The sequence below is a fragment of the Engystomops pustulosus genome, chromosome 7 (genome assembly GCF_040894005.1).
Source record: "Engystomops pustulosus chromosome 7, aEngPut4.maternal, whole genome shotgun sequence".
Lineage (NCBI taxonomy): Eukaryota > Metazoa > Chordata > Amphibia > Anura > Leptodactylidae > Engystomops > Engystomops pustulosus.
The window spans coordinates 36759021-36775203 of NC_092417.1; the positions used below are offsets into that span (position 1 = coordinate 36759021).

Here is a 16183-nt window from a genome sequence, read left to right on the forward strand (position 1 = left end):
TTCAAAATAGTAGGAAAGAAAATGTAAACTTGTCCCTCAAAAAAACAACACTTTACAAAGCATCATACACTGCGGTATGAAAAAGTTATCAGTGTCAAAAAATAGCAAAACTAAAATTGTAAAATGGGAGGTGGAAAAATGGAAACGCAAAAGCTGTACTGTACACATTGTGGTCAATTCACAAATGAGCGTCTGCGTTTCTTGTTACCTCAGACTGACTGAGGAGGGCAGAGCAGATTATGCAGTGACATTGCTGAGCAGCACACGACATAATGGGATAACCTCATCTGCTCTATTTACTTTCACCCCCTCAGAGACCACCACAACCCTCCCCCTCTTCCCGCCGAGCGCTGTGACTGATTGATTGATTGACTGACTGCCTGAACGGCGCTTTTGTATTCAGCGACACTGCGTCACGTGACCGGCAGCGCCAATCAGCGTCCGGCACGGTTTTGTTTTGTCCGATCAGGCACGAGACGCGACGGCCCTGAGGAGGTGGGGGCCTGAGATTTGAACTTGCGCTGTCCAATCAAAACGAAGCAGCCAGTAGCGGGTAGAGAGAGAGGAAACGGAGCAAAGTCGGGACAAGGCGAGAGAGAGAGAAGTTTGTGAGAGGGTAAAGCAAGTGATATGGACGGTGTAGGTGGACAGGGCAGAGGGCACCCTACACATGGTACTCAGTGGGTGATCAGCGTGTAGTGCAGGGTGCCATAGGTGCGGTACACAGAGGCTGGTGACTAGAGAAGGTGAGGGAGGTTACAGAAGATGAAGCAGAGCCCGGACTACCACAGCCTGGCACGGCTGGCAGTCATACAACATCTGCGCTCTCATGGCATCAAGATCAAACACTGGAACAGCAAGACGCGCAGTGACCAAGCTAAGGGCGCAGTTCACACTGTGAGTATAACGCGTTACCTGTCAGATAATGGCTATGACCCCCCATGCCTGTTGTAAATGACTGTATGTACTGGTGATCGGGGCGCCACATTGAGGAATGTATTTTTGTTTATTGGGGAAAAAAAAAAATCTGTCCCCGAAGGAACCTACATGGTTACGTCCCTGGAATGTGTAGCATGCGGTACGACCTGTGGCGCTGTATATACATCAGGCCCCGGCATGTAGATGTATATACAGATCTGCACCGTCAGCAGTTATTACTATCTGGGGCAAAAAGGAAATTACAGTAACTTGTGTTCATGTCCAAGACAGTCCTGGATCTGGAAACTTTAGGGGGGGTAGGGAGTTTGCAAAAACTGCTTCAGGTTTTCCACGGTCTGTCCTGTATCTGAGCCCTAACAGGGGTCCCTTGTGACTACCGCAGGCACAATCCATACATTTATGGGACTGATGAAGGGCTGTATGTGTCTCTGCGCCTGAAGAAGTGAATGGAGTAGTGATCTGGTAGAACCCTGCGCACAGAGGGGGCTTGGATAACGATTGGGTGCTTTATGGTACATTCATTGTTGGAGTATATTCACAAAGTCAGGATCTGCTGCTTATTGCCTGTGTGAGGTAACGGGGATACGCCATGCCTTGTGTCACCAGACTCGAAATGAGGTTCAGGCAACTCTGTCAAAGTGCTTTTACTGCTCCGTGCAAAATAGTGTGTGTCTGTGTGCATGAACTTTGAATCCAAAAGCCTGTGCCTCCTTATAGCATTATAGGTATAATACAGAGGGGCAGTATGTGGCCATAGATGTTTATGGGTAGTGCATGTACAGAGGTATAACATGCTGTTATACATGACTAGGGATAAGCGGACTGAATCTTCAGCAGCCTGGCCCGGACGTATTGGTGGCTGAACAGCCAATCTGGCAAATAAACGCCCTAGTTACTAGCCATGGCTATGATTGGACAGGGGGCACTAGCTAGGGGTGTTCATTTGCCAGATTGACACTTCAGCCGGTAATAAGCCTGAGTGGAGCTGCTGAACACAAACATAGCCTGCTCATATCTATACATGACCCCTAAAACCTACTCTTCAATGGTGGCTTGACTGGGGCTAAACATTGACATCGACTGCAACTTCTATCACTTGACCAAAAGTTGGCTTATTGCCCTGCAACTCTAAGTAAATAGTCACGTTGTAAAATGTTGCAACAACAATATCTAGTTAAAATAAAATGAAGCGCTGTTGGATTTTTGAAGTGCAATGGGAGTCACGACAAGAAGTTTACAGGCATAGAGAAAGCTTGTGACTACACTTATTCCATGTCAGCAGAAGGCCAATGGTGCACCAGTGTGAAAACAAGGACTTGCTAGTCATGTTATGAGTCTAAAGGGGAAATGCAGATACAAGTTGGACAGATGACCTGTTGTGTTTCCATGAGATCCAGCACATGCGCTAGAAGAGGTGTCATGTCTACCCAGATGTATAGCCTGCTTCCTGTTACAGGAAGTGTCAGAGGAACAAGCAAGTCAAGTGAATAGACAAAGGATGGAAACACATGTCCCTTTACATGGCTGACAAGTTACTGTGTATTCGCAGTACTTAAAGGGGCTGTCTACATACTGTGGGTATATGCATGTAATATGGGGAGTTCCCTCTTTTGAAAATGACTATTATTGTTATATATATTTTAATATTTTTGTTTGTATCTAACGTAATTCACTGTCTCCAGTTCAATGGATGCTGCAGTGTAAAATGTGCAACTGATGGTAAAATGTGTAGTGCGGTTGGGTTATTACAGTTCTATTTAGGTTTGTACAGCCAGTTCCGTCTTCAGATAGTTTAGTTCCCACATTTTATTGGGGACTAAATTTTAAAGACTTGCTAATGGAAGCTTTGGATAAAGGTTTATGGTCTGCAGATGAATGTGGTCTGCAGAAATGGGGGGGAAAAGTCTGCCTTTGCCTTTAAAATCGTGCGTGTCTTGTGTGCTGTCCGTTTTTGGTGTTTCAGCTCCATAGTCTGATACCAGAGAGTTTAAAGAGCTTTTATAGTCTTTGTACATTTGTACATATGATATGTGACTGCTGCGGCCACATCTGACGGCGAGGTAGGATGACTTCTCAGTTATGTTCCTTTCAGTTACCGGGGTCACTAGGGACTTTATCCTTGAACTAAGTGAAAGCCAATACAACTTTGTAAACAAGCGCTTCCTTTTAGTTACTTTTCTTCACTTTTTATGCGTTATTTGTTCTTTCTCATAGACGTTTTGTAAATTATACTCTGTGAAACCTTCATTAACGTGCCCAAATGTACAGAGGTGTAATGTACCTGTCCTTTTGTCTCCAGTTGTGTTTTCCATTACAGTTAGGCTAAATGGTTTGTGTATTGGGCACATTACTGCTAGTTTCACCCTCTTTGTGCCTGGAGATGGTTTACAAGAGAGGACGTCTAGCACCTCTCAATGCAGATTTTGGCACACAATACAAATTCTTTAATGGGCTTCATTAAGGTGAAATTACCTTCAACCATTGTCTTGTTGTGATTTTGTAAACACTGGGTTGACTTTTTACTTGTTAAGTGACTCTCTTGTGTTAACCTGTCACCAGATTTTATCCCAATTAAGTGGTTGTCCAGGCTTTAAAAATCTTTATATCCAGTTTAGGGTTGCCGTAAAAACAATGACAAAAAACATATCCTTAACTCATCCAGAGCATGCCCCTGTTTGTTTAGATGCAGGCGCTCCCGTCCAACTACTTCCACACACCCAATACATATTGAAAGTGATCAGACATCAGGTTTCGGGCGTGGGGCAGTGGACATAAGGCTGCATTTACACAAATGTGTGCAGGTATACGTCTGGCGCCATGGAGAGGAGGAGGAGTGACCCCTCTCCATAGCCATCCACAGCCCATGGGGGACATATGTACGGCCGCAACAGCACAAATATAGAGTCTATTATATCCTGAAATCTAGTCTTGGGTTTATATCCCTGAAACTTTGGAAATCTGGCCTTTATTTAGTATAACAATAATAACTTTGTTGTTTTTTTTTAGGGTAAGGTCTTTGGGGCGCCCCTTCATACCCTGCCACAACTGAACATACCGGTGTATGGAAACATACCATCGTAAGTATGAATTATAGACTTGTAGATAAGTTGGGTTATTTTGGTTTTTTTTCCCTGATTTTAGGATTTGCTACTTTCTGTACCTTGTGTAGGTGTGCTGGTGCCGGTTTGGTAAAAATACTTTCTGTTCCTGGTTTTTAATGGACATTGAGTAAAAAAAAAATCAAGTGATACTAACCTTATTACAATGTACTTCTTTCCAAAGTGTAAGACTAAGTAATCCTACTTAAACCTTAAAGTTACCATAGACCTGCATAGGGAGAAACTGGCTTAGATATGAGTCTAGCACATGGAGGGCAGGTGACGCACCTAGTTTATACCTCTTACAGGAACCAGTCGCCAAACAAACCCCTTCTTCCCCCAAGCCCTCAAACAGCACCTTCTTCTGTGATATGTACATCCCCTGGAGGTCTTGTTAGTGTATTATTAGGTTGCAGCATGAATGAAAAATCACATCTTTATCTTTTGTATGATGCAGTCAGGCAACTCCGCCTCCTGCAGTCAGTCTGCACTGCCTACTCTGTATATCTTGTGTCCCATCCTCCAGGATCTCCAGATAGCCAGAGGATGACATCACAATTGGGAGACCTGGCTTGGATGCCAGATGCATGGAGTGGGCGGGGTTACCTGACTGCAAGAGGTGGTGTTACCTGACTGCATCTTACAAAAGAATAAAAGATTTTTTTCACTCTTGCCCAAACCTAGAACTATGCTAAAAAAAAGACCTCTAGGGGATATAGATCTTACAGAAGAACCGACTGTTTGTTGTCTTGGCCGGGAATTGTGTGGTGACAGGTACCCTTAAAAATATGTGGTTCTTCTTTATTCAGACATGGTGGAGATGAAACATATAACACATTGTACCTTAAAGATGCTGAAGATGATACTGTGGGAACAAAGTGATTGCTAACAAGGTTATCTGCTTTTTACTTAAAAGGAACCTGTTACCAGGGACCTCGTTTTCAGAGACAGGTTGCAGAATCTTATTACACCTGCAGTGCAAATCTGCCTTGTTGCCTTTTATAAGCATTTGCATTACAATAAAATTGTGTTATAACTTACTCTGCACCCTGACAAAATCCTGGGGTAGTCACAGGGGTTGGGCTTTGGTTTGGATGCATTTAAAAAAACAACATGTGCCTTGTCTGTGCTGCTCACTCCTCAGCTCCCACCTTTGTGCTCCTGTACAGCTCCTCCACCTGCTCCTTCTCAGAGGTCACAGCCTGGTCAGCCTGACATCAGTATGGGAGGGACAGAGCTGTACAGGAACACAAAGATGGAGACAGCCTGCAGCTCAGACAAGTCACATGTTGTTTGTTGAAATGCATCCAAACCAAAGCCCAACCCCTGTAACTATCCCAGGATTTTGTGAGGGAGCAAGGCAAGTTATAACACACAATTATATTGTAATGCAAATGCTTAGAAGAGGCAGATATGCACTGCAGGTGTCATAGGCGGTTACAATCTGTCTTGGATTGATTTGATGATTTTGAGCGCTTACTCCACACTTTATAGGTATATATTGGAAAGATGTGTTTTTGTTTCTTGACTGTTGTTTCTGTCTATACCAGGTTTCTTGTTGCGGCATGTAAGTATTTGGAGGAAAATGTAGACACTGAAGGACTTTTTAGGAAGTCGGGATCTGTTGCAAGGCAGAAACTTTTAAAGGTAAACTCCACCTTACTGGATGCAGTGTGGTCCACGTCTCCATTTCCTATGTAGCAGAGAATTCAGCTACAGTAAATATGGTGGAACACCAACCAAAAATGTCAAATGGGTCTTTTAACATGTCTTGTCTGCCAGAAAACTTGCGGGCAAGGTATAATAAATGTCCCCCACTGTGTACATAAAAATATGTTTAAAAATTGCTCATTGTTCATAAAAATAACATAATTAAATTGGTTACGATAGCATCATTTCGGAGAGTAGGGGAGATGTTTCAGAAATTGCTATATCTATGATCTATACATTAAATGGGTTTTGCCACAAAGACAAGATTCTTAAGATTTGGATAACAAAATAACACATTCTCTAATTCACTGTTAGTAACAAAAACAGTATTTCACAGATAAAATGCAAACTTGGGGTATACAATTTCTGTTGTCCCTGGATACAACCGTAAATTTTCTGACTATGGTTGGAAAGGGCAGATTCTTTTTATGAATAGCTTCTCTCATCTGCACACTGCAGTGCTCTCTACCTCCTACCCCTTCCTACCATTACAAGACCAACTCGGACACAGGCACTTCCTGTCAGCAAGCATTGTGCAGAGACTTACTCTACTAACTACAGATAAGGTCTTTATCAAGGGGGGGGGCACTCTTTGTGTTTGTGTGTTATAACTCAGATGTAGCAGGGCTGAAGTGTGTTATATGCATCTCATGGATCTCATAATCTCCCATCTCGGATCTGTATCATCTCTTTTTCTATGTGTCAGATACTAGTAGAATCTTCAGAAGCTAAATACAAGTGTAGATAAACCTTGTACCCTGATAATCTCAGCACATTGTCAGATCATAGCACACATGGATTATGAAGTGTCTGGTTAGAGAGGCCCTAAGTGATAGGAGCTAAAACAGCAATAAAATATTAAAATAGTAAATAACAGTGGTTAAAAATGTTCTTTATTGTGTAAACATCACTAGGGGGTTAAAATTTGAGAACTTTTTTTCATGGGCAAACCCCTTAAAGGACAACAGTGCCCTAAATTGGTATTTTACCCATAAAACTAGTGATTTTTTTTTTTCTCTCCATAGACAAAACTGGAAAAAGGAGAGGATGCTCTTTGTGAAGCTCCCCCTTGCGATGTCGCTAGCATCCTCAAGCAATTTTTCAGGGAATTACCGGATGCGATACTGCCTGCCGATCTCCAGGATGCTTTGTGCAAAGCCCAGAATTTGGCAAGTGACGAGGAAAGGACTTCAGCAACTATTCTTATCTCCTGTCTTATGTCTGAGCAGACGTTATCCGTATTGCGATACTTCTTCAACTTTCTGCATTCTGTGTCTAAGAGGTGAGTAATGGCATTGAGTTAAAGGGGTTGTCAAGCCACAGACGTGAACAAATCAAGTTTACCTCTAGATAATTAAGGTGTGTCCTAAAAATGGAGTTTTAACACGTTTATCTTCTGTCCTGTGAATAGGAGATAAGTGTCTGATTGGGACCCCGACCATCAAAAGCATAAAGAAGCTTATGACCTCTATGTGTGACTGGAATATGATAGATGATGCACGCTGTGCTACCTCCCACTACACATGATAAATCTTTATTTCTATGACGCTATCATATTTCGGAGCACTTTATAGATGATGGGGAACATAAACAAATAAAAAAAGACCTCACAGATCAATAACCCGGTCAGATGAAACAATAGGAATGAGGGTCCTGTTCACAAGAGCTTACAGTCTATAACACAACTGTTTATGTAACTCTGGACACTGACTGTGACTTCTCTTCTGCAGATGTGACCTGAATAGAATGGACAGCAATAACCTGGCCGTGATCTTCGCTCCCAACCTGCTACATTCAGATGACAGCGAGAAGATCTCTCCCAGCACTGAGAAGAAATTACGTATCCAAGCAGCAATAGTGAAAACTCTAATAGATCATCCAACACAAATCGGTAATCTTTGTTTCATGATGGTCTCTTACAGCCACAAAGCATTTACATAAAAGGGGTTTTTAAGACTTTGATATTGATGACCTGTCCTTAGAAGAACTCCTCATTGTCCAATCTGCAGTGGTGTAAATGGAGATTTGAAGGATCTGCACCACGCCATGCACTGCATCATTGGAGGAAGGGCAGACCCCTCTGATATAAATGTACATTTGAGATGTTTGTAATTTTGCAGGATGTGTGCCTAATTTCCTTCTTGAGAAGATCCCGGGCATGCTGGGAGTGGATGTAGGTGCTGACACTCCTGGACCTGATGCATCTGAAGAAGATGTAGAGTCTCCTGGAGAGAGGAAGAAGAGGAGACGGAGGAGTGTCGGAGGTAATCTTCCCAAAATAACTGTATACTAGGAAAAAAAATGCAATAATTCAGTTCTACATTACCAAAATGTCTTTATGTTGTCCTCGGATACCTATTTTTGGCACTTTATTTGCTTGTATTGTATGTGACGTCACATGTTTAGTTTTGTCCTAAGACATTACTTTGTATTTCATTTGCAAAATCACTTTATTATAGTAGATGTATAACTTTTTATTGACCGCGCTTAAGCATAGCAGTGATCGCTAATAAGGTTTGCAGCCTCTGAATGAAAGCGAGAGAGATCTATTTGTTATAACTATTGAGAATGTTGAAGAATTGAATAAAAAAAGCCTGAAATTAAGAATTGAAGAAAGGTACACAGCTGTTTTAAAGGAACACTCCAGTCACAGCTGATTCATTGGATTATACCTTGTGCTGGGCTAGGTAATGAAAGCGAGTCCTGCTCCTCCTTCAGGCTCTGCACCATGTATTATTCCATGGATTAGCTTTGACTAGAGTGTTCCAATTTGCCTAATGATGATAATCTGAAGTATGGGTCCTCAATATCCCATAGCTAATAAACAGAAAGTTCTATAGGAGGTAGACGGCTCCGTTCTCTGTGTAGTGGCAGAACTGAGTCCCTGCTGGTGAGCTCTAATAAATATGAAATGATTTGCAGTGACCTGATCTGACCGCTAGATGGAGAATGGAGCTGCCGTCTTCCAGTACCATTTTCTGTCAATGATTTGCAGATATCGTTGGTGATGGTTGTTTGACCCCCACAAGCTGATATTGAGGGCCTATTTTATCGATTATCCTTATAGATGCAATAGAGAAGATATCAGGACCACGGAACTAAGGGTGATGCCACACATGGCGTTTTGAACCTGTTTTTTTGGTCCGTTTTTAGGCAGTCTGTTAAAGGCATGTGTTAACGCATCCGGTTTTTAAAAACTCATGCGTTTTTTGAAGACTCATCCAATTTTTTCCATTTTTAATTAAGATAAATGGTAAAACCTGCCAAAAACGGATGCGGTTTAAAAAAACGGACCAAAAATGGGTTCAAAACGCCATGTGTGGCATCACCCTAATAGTCTGAACATTTCTCTGAATGGACTGGATAACCTGCACTGTACGTGAAAGCCTGCAGATTACAGGGAAAAAAAAGACCTGTTAGAAAAATAAACTAAACGGAATAAAATTCAATGATTCCATTTAGTGCGCAAAGGTCAGGTCTTTATGGGGTTTTTATGGACCGCTTATTAAAGTGAACCTCTCACCAGGAATATAATTTTTAGCTTGTGACAGGTTCCTATAGCCAACGCTATACTGTCATTGTCAGCAATACTGCCACTTTATATAACTTCATTTCACATTACCTGGCTTCCTGCAAGCAGCCTGTTGAGAGTCCCGGAGGAGGTGGGGCAGCTGTAGCCTGTGTCTGTCTCCAACACCATTCTCCTGCCTTATCAATGCACATGATCGGAAGATGGGAGGGAGACTGAGATACAGGGAGTCAGGTGATGTGAAATAAAGTTTTGTAAAGTAGTGACAGGATTCAGAATACTGACAATGGCATTTTAAAATCGGCATAGCATAGGATATTGGAACCCGTCACCAGCCAAAAAAGACATTCCAAGTGACAGGATCGCTTTAACGCGTACTATTGCTTATGTTGACTGAAGAATGTTAGTTGGTCAAAACAAAGTATGTTCTATGATCAGATTTTATCAAATAATTTGCCTTTTGTTAGAGCCATCAGATCAGTCATTTTAATATGTCCAAATTCTGTTTGTATACGCAGAATTTGGAAAATTAGTTGGCTGCATATTGTTCATCGTACGTGCAGGTCTAGATGCTGGTAAAACGCTCTTGTGCCGGAGCTTGGTATAGCTCATGCTAGTAGTGCGCTAACCCTTGCTGTGCGTATATATGGAAGAATACTTAGACTATATCTTGCATTTCAGATTTTGTTAGTGGAGCATTGAATAAGCTTAAAACTAATAGAACTCCTTCCTCTACTCCTCTGACAAACAGGACCGGTAGGTAACTGCTGGGAACCAGTACTTTTAGGATGTTGGCTGCTTGCATTGTAAAACTCACTATAAGAAATGAAAAGGTTTCAAATACATTTTCTTTTTCCATAATTATCTGCTATGGATGACCTGGCATGTAACAATGACGTGCCGAAATATCAAAACCTGACCATATTCCACTTTTTGTGTATATGAAACCTTTTTATCCTTTTGCTTATTAAAACCAAAGAGACCTTGAATGCATGGCGGTAGTGAGCACATGGTGCCTACAGCTTGGACTCCTTGCATAGAAGAAGCTTTCATTGACTTTCTAACCGCTTTTCGAGGAGGCGCCTTCTAACCCGCGGCTAATATTTCTGTAACGTACAAATGCATGCAAACTGCCTTAGACCATATCTGACATATCTCTCCATTCTGTCCCTTCCAGTCCTGAGCTCCATGGTGACACCATTAATCCTTACACCAAGCGCCAAAAGAAAGCTGCCCCTAGACTCTGCACAGGGAATCTCTACCAAGAAGAGGAAATCCATCAAGCACAACCTGCCCTCTGAATTGCTACCAAGCAGTCTTTTTGGCGGAAGCTCCACTCCAGCATCTGGTAAGTACAATTGTCTTTGTCAAACTTGTCTTTCCTCAAAGTTGTTGTCCAGTGACAGATCCCGTGGATAGGGGCTAACTTGCTGATCGTTGGGGGTCTCAGTGTCACTGAACAACCCACTTTAAGTGACTGAGCATGGTATTGCAAAACTGCTCGTTTTTTTAAAAATTATTATTGAATTGTAACAGTTTTATACAACACCGGAAAGAAACAATGCCGGTGTATCCGGAGTGCACCGATGCAGTAGTACAAAGCTCAAGTGGGAAGGGGAAGGGGGGAAATGGGAGGAGTATACATACCAGAGGGGGTTAATAGGGCAGTAACCAGAACAGTAACCTTTAACAATAACCATAAAATTAATCCGATTAGAATGAGTGTACAATTGCCCCAATGAACTGTCCCAAGCCAGACATATGCACAGACTGTCCTCAGTAAACCCAACCTTTGGCCTTTATTCCGACATTTTTAACATAGTATTAACATAATATTTCTGCGTTAAAGGGGTTGATCACTTTACAATAAATCTCTTCCATTAGACATGTCTTTGCGTGTGTTTGTCTTTTCCTCTTCTAAGAGCTTCAGCCTTCTCTAGTTCTCATTCTCTTACACTAGTTTTATATAATATCTTTGTCTCTTGCACCTACAATAATTACGGCTTTTCTTATCCCTCCTGTTTTTTAGTTGCAAGTGACAGAAGCCCCTGTGTTACATTTGAAGCCTCCGAAACCTCTTTCTCACCATCCGTCAGCAATTTGAGGCGCAGTAAGAGGCGAGACCACAGAAAAGTGCAGAGGTAAGCCTTTATCATGGCCATGTTGTTACTTGACACTTTTTAGTTTGCGTAAAGAAGAATTGTATTCTCTAATGTTCTTAAAAAATAATAATTTCCAGAGTCGAATCGGGAAAAACTGGCTGCTTCTCCCCTAAAATAAGTCGGACGGAGATGGTGCGTCGGTCGCTTCGTCTAAGATTCAGTCTAGGAAAAAGTAGCAAAGACGTGGTAAGTCTACACGGGACAATGTTTACTTGTGTGATTTCTTATCTGAAAATAGTGTAAATTAATAAGATTTAAAATAAAGCTAACTTTCTGTTCCGGTCAGTACTATAGCCAATCATGGGGTCATTCAGTCACTTGCTGAGGTGCTGTCCTGACCCGACATGACACCTATGCTGAGGACCTCAGCCCTAGAGGCTATAGCATCCAGGCCGAGGCTGAATCATGATGGTGATGGCCTCACCAGATACGTTTAGGGCACCCACATAGGAGTAACCCACAAAATTATATTTTTATTTTATCCACCCAGAGCTCAGCGTTTCCTTCAAGTATCCGGTCCCAAAACATTGGTTGGAGGCTTGCAACCTCACAAGAATTTAATATTTCTGGGAGCAAGACTGATGTTGTTTCTTCACCGGCTGACAGTCCATTTGTAAGTACAGGTAAGGACACACAGGCCAGGTTTAGGAAAATCATCAAATTCAGGTTTGATAGGTAAATATATATGACATGCATATACTTGGGTTTGTTGCAAGTTTAGGTTAAAAATCTTATTACTGGGGGGTCCGAGCACCGGGACCCAGACTGATCAAAAGAATACAGGTCCCTTTCTTGATAGTGACAGGTCAATGATACCTCCTGCTGCTACATTATTTTTTTATGATAAAGAAAATAGCAAAGTTTTTTGCAGTCTTTAGACCCCATCAAGATAGAAATTAATAAGGTATAAGTGTTTGATTACTGGTCTCACCAGTCATTCCCTATGTGTATGGAGTAGTTGAATGAAAAATTGAATGCATCCAACAAAGAGAGTGGAGTGGAAACCAAATATGTAGTTAGTCCCATAGAAATGAATAAGGTGGTCACACATGGATAGAGGGATGAGTGGTGTAGGGGGCAGCAAATACTTTCTGTCTATTCTAATGGTTATAACTTTTTTATCTCTTAAATGCTCCACTTTGCAATTATAAATCTTCTTTTTGATCTCCACAGGGTCAAAAAAAATAAGTAAATCAGAAGAAAACCTACTAACCCCCAAGAAATCTAATGACACTAATCATCGCTTGTCCTGGACTGGACCTCCTCCTCCTCTGGAGTTTTGTGACAAGGACACTCCCATAAGTGGGTACCTCTATGCTGGAAACTGCTATTCTGAGCCTCCTCTTGTAGCTGGGAAGCCCCCAGCCATGCCCAAGCAGCTGATATCTCTTGGAGTAAGTGCTATGGAGCATCCAAATTCCTCCCTCTGCGAGGAAGGAGAGAATCAAGTCCATAACACCGTACAGAAGATCACAAAGGCATTTACTGAATCGGGAAGCGATCTTCATAAGGTTGTTGAATGTTCTAAGTGTACGGAAGTAGAAGAGCTTCCTGATTGTGTTTCCGAGCCTCTCAGTAATTTTGAAATTCAGGATCTCAGCTTGGACAACCAATCTATTCCTGTCCAAGATGAGCACTCCTCTGAAGAAGACTTGTATGTTGGAAAGAATTGCCATGTTGGAAAGGAGTCGAGTACACAAGACGTTGGTTTGGAAGGGATGGCGCAAGCGGAAGCTTCTGAGATCGTATTGAAGATTGTGGAGGAAAACGACTGTATCGATGACATAGGAAGTGCAGAACTAAAAGAGGAAAGTATCATGGAAGAACCTAGTGACAATAGTAAGGCCGTCTGTCCAGAGCCAGTACTGCAAAAGGCAGCGTCCATCCCTAGTATGTTTCCGGGTCCACAAAACCCTAAGCCTAATCGTAGGACCAGCAGGGTCTCTGACCACATTCAGCACTTCAATAAACTCTGCCTCAATGATCACAGCGTTATGCAGAAACTGAAGTCCCCCATTAAGCTTGAGCGCACACCCGTACGTCAGTCTGTGCGGCGCATAAACTCCATGTCTGGGGTAAAAAGACAAGAGAGCGATAGTCAGAAGAGGAAGAAGAACCCTGCTGGCTCCCCTATGGTGAAAGCGGTTAGCTTTGATGGCTCATTGTCATCTGACGTGTTCTTAACCAATGGCAACAGGCGGGAATCCTCTGTGGATCATTCATCCATCTATTCCTTTAGGGGAAACTTTAGGATTCCAAAACATCCTGCACAGAATCTTGGAATCTCTTCTCATCCACAAAAAACTGCCTTGGAGGATGTTACCAATCAGAATGTCCCCCGATCCTCCTTTAAGAAACCTGATCTCAGTGCAACGACCCCCAGTAATAACACAGTGCGGATCCTATCGGGTAAGGAGCATGGTCGCTACAGAGGATCACCAAAGAACCCAATAGCGAGAGTTACTTTCCTGCCTGCTACCAAGCCTTTAGACTTGTAAGCTTTGTTTACGTGCATGATAACATGCAAACCTATGTTATTGTCAGCAGCACCTTGCACGCTTGGAACGGTTTCAAATTCGTCAAAATTCGGGAGCTGGCAAAAACTGACTATTCTATTTTTGGTCATGTCGTATTTGAAGACAGATGAGAACTCATGTCCTTAATTTTGTTTCCATGCATCAGAGCCGGAAGCTTAATCCTTCTCTCACAGGTCGTATTGTATGACCGGACCATCTGTCTGCTTGTTCCAGAATACACACAAAGCTTGAAGATTGTTGTCGTCATGATCAACCTTTTATAGTTTACTGTATACACGGGTAACGCAGCTCACATTCTAATTTTTGGGAGACTGATCTTCTTAGTATTGAACTGAATCTTTAGTTTACTCAGTATATAGATGATGCGAGGTTTTATTCCTTCAATGGTTCGATTCAGGTCTTACGATTTTTTTTTTTTTAAGTAATATTTTAATGAATGCTGGATAGAAAAGATGACACCAAATTGGGTTTTACATGGTTTCATTCATTAAATTGCACCTAGAGTAAATTTTTGGGATTTTGATGCTTTGAACGTTTTAGATGTAAATTGAATATTTAATATGTGTTGGTGTAGACTGAATGGATGCTTGGGTTATTGCAGATGATGGTAAGATTGTAATAGTCGCTTATTTATTGCTTATGGACGTTATAAAGCAGCTTTAAAAAGGGTCTCCTGGCGGGTTTGCACCTACTGCCCTGTGGACAACACAAGATAGGTACCTTTTGAGGGGGTAGTTACTGGGCTACATTCTGATCTCGTCTTTTTGGAGACGTTCAGCATCCACGATCGGAAAGCTATAGGTATATGTTCTGATTGTATCCATAGGCATCTGCTTTCCCCCCATGTCTTCTCAGTATAATCCATTTACAGGAAGAAAATGGATTTTAAAAAAGTACAGCGAGAACGAGCTGAATTATAACTTATTTCTGCAGAGCAATTTGGATGCTATAAGAGATGGATGCAACTGTATAGCATCCATCCCTTGCCTCTGCTGAGTGTCCGCTGTGACTTTCCAAAGTGATATAATTTCCTAAACTTTGACAGTTACATCACTGGGGAGACAGACTGAACATCGTCCACAGCAAATCGCTGTTTGCTGATGATGTTTTCTCCTCCTCTCATTTTCAGAGGGGAGGAGCTGACCCAGAGGATGTATCTTTCTTTATGAGCATACAGCGGGATATGCTACGGTCTCACGTTCCCAACATAGAGACAGTGGGAGAAACAAGGTCTGAATGTGTAGCCTTATATAGCAATCTAATGCATTTCTCACGAAAGATGAGGGACCGCCTTCTGGGCACTTACAGGAATGGCCATCCACGTCATCTTGCCTTAGTAATGCTGATACTACAACCACCCACCTAGTAATCTGCTCTCGGGGGGGCAGGTGTCTATTTGGTGCTGTCAGCAGTTCAGTAGGGGTCAAATTTACTGCCAAAGTTTTTTTGTTTTTTTTTTTAATATTGGGGACAGAGTTTTTAAATATTTATCTAATCAGTGATCTAAAAGTGTCCCAGGACATGTGATCTTGACCATCCTAAATACACGACTCATGAGTGCCATCATAATGTTTGACACTTCACTGTCATGTACTGACTGTCACCTGTTTAGATCGAACTGTAAAATACATGCAAGCGCATCAACGCTGAGCATGCATGTGTTTTCACTGGGAAAAGGGAAATAAGCTGGTGTCATACACTTGTGATGGTGGCTTATTCCAAAGCAATGGACGTGATGATATCCAGTTGCTTCTTTTTCCCCGTAATCTTCTGTTCAGTAGGGTCGTATGTGTCGGATGGCAGTCGCTTTTACGGAATTAAGCAGGTTCATCTGACGTCCGTGCCGCCATCTTTAGTGTCTGTCTGTCTGTAGCTACTAATCTTTTAGTTCAATGGTTTTTGAGAGCACAGGTCATAACACCTAGAGGTTGCATATCAGTCTTAAAGGAAGAGGCAGCTACTCCTCCTTATGGGTTCAGGGTGAGCCCAGCCTTAGTTTTAGTAGCACATGTGTAATATATTTTAATGTTTTGTCTTACGAGATTTCAGATTTTTTTTTTTCCTGTGCAGGACATTAACACATGTTGTACCAGGCACGGCTAACACTTCTATTAATAGTCTGTACAATAGCGTCAACTTCAGTCTCTGTGAACTGGTACTGATCAGCTGTAACCGAGACTGAGGGTCAAATAAATTTTCTGCAGAAGA

The 16183-nt window shown here is 42.1% G+C and overlaps 1 protein-coding gene across 2 annotated transcripts; it reads left to right on the forward strand.

Moving 5' to 3' along the window:
* The first annotated feature begins 425 nt into the window (after nt 1–425).
* On the forward strand, nt 426–16183 carry ARHGAP11A (Rho GTPase activating protein 11A). Of its 2 annotated transcripts, XM_072115449.1 has the most exons (12): nt 426–897; nt 3946–4016; nt 5588–5684; nt 6773–7029; nt 7478–7638; nt 7868–8011; nt 9958–10032; nt 10454–10624; nt 11306–11417; nt 11516–11624; nt 11929–12061; nt 12612–16183. In XM_072115449.1, the coding sequence occupies exons 1-12, from the start codon at nt 766–768 to the stop codon at nt 13934–13936; spliced, it is 2787 nt and encodes a 928-aa protein (XP_071971550.1). In that variant the 5' UTR covers nt 426–765; the 3' UTR covers nt 13937–16183. The 2 variants fall into 2 exon arrangements, with proteins under 2 accessions (XP_071971550.1, XP_071971551.1); XM_072115450.1 differs by lacking the exon at nt 9958–10032 and having other exon boundaries at nt 427–897.

What these genes read in the sequence shown, in the direction of transcription:
- ARHGAP11A (XM_072115449.1), top strand. Translation starts at nt 766, where the DNA reads ATGAAGCAGAGCCCGGACTACCACAGCCTGGCACGGCTGGCAGTCATA. An exon ending in GAGACGGAGGAGTGTCGGAG is followed by an intron (nt 8,012 to 9,957) that starts GTAATCTTCCCA and finishes CTTGCATTTCAG; the next exon opens with ATTTTGTTAGTGGAGCATTG. An exon ending in AAGCTCCACTCCAGCATCTG is followed by an intron (nt 10,625 to 11,305) that starts GTAAGTACAATT and finishes CCTGTTTTTTAG; the next exon opens with TTGCAAGTGACAGAAGCCCC.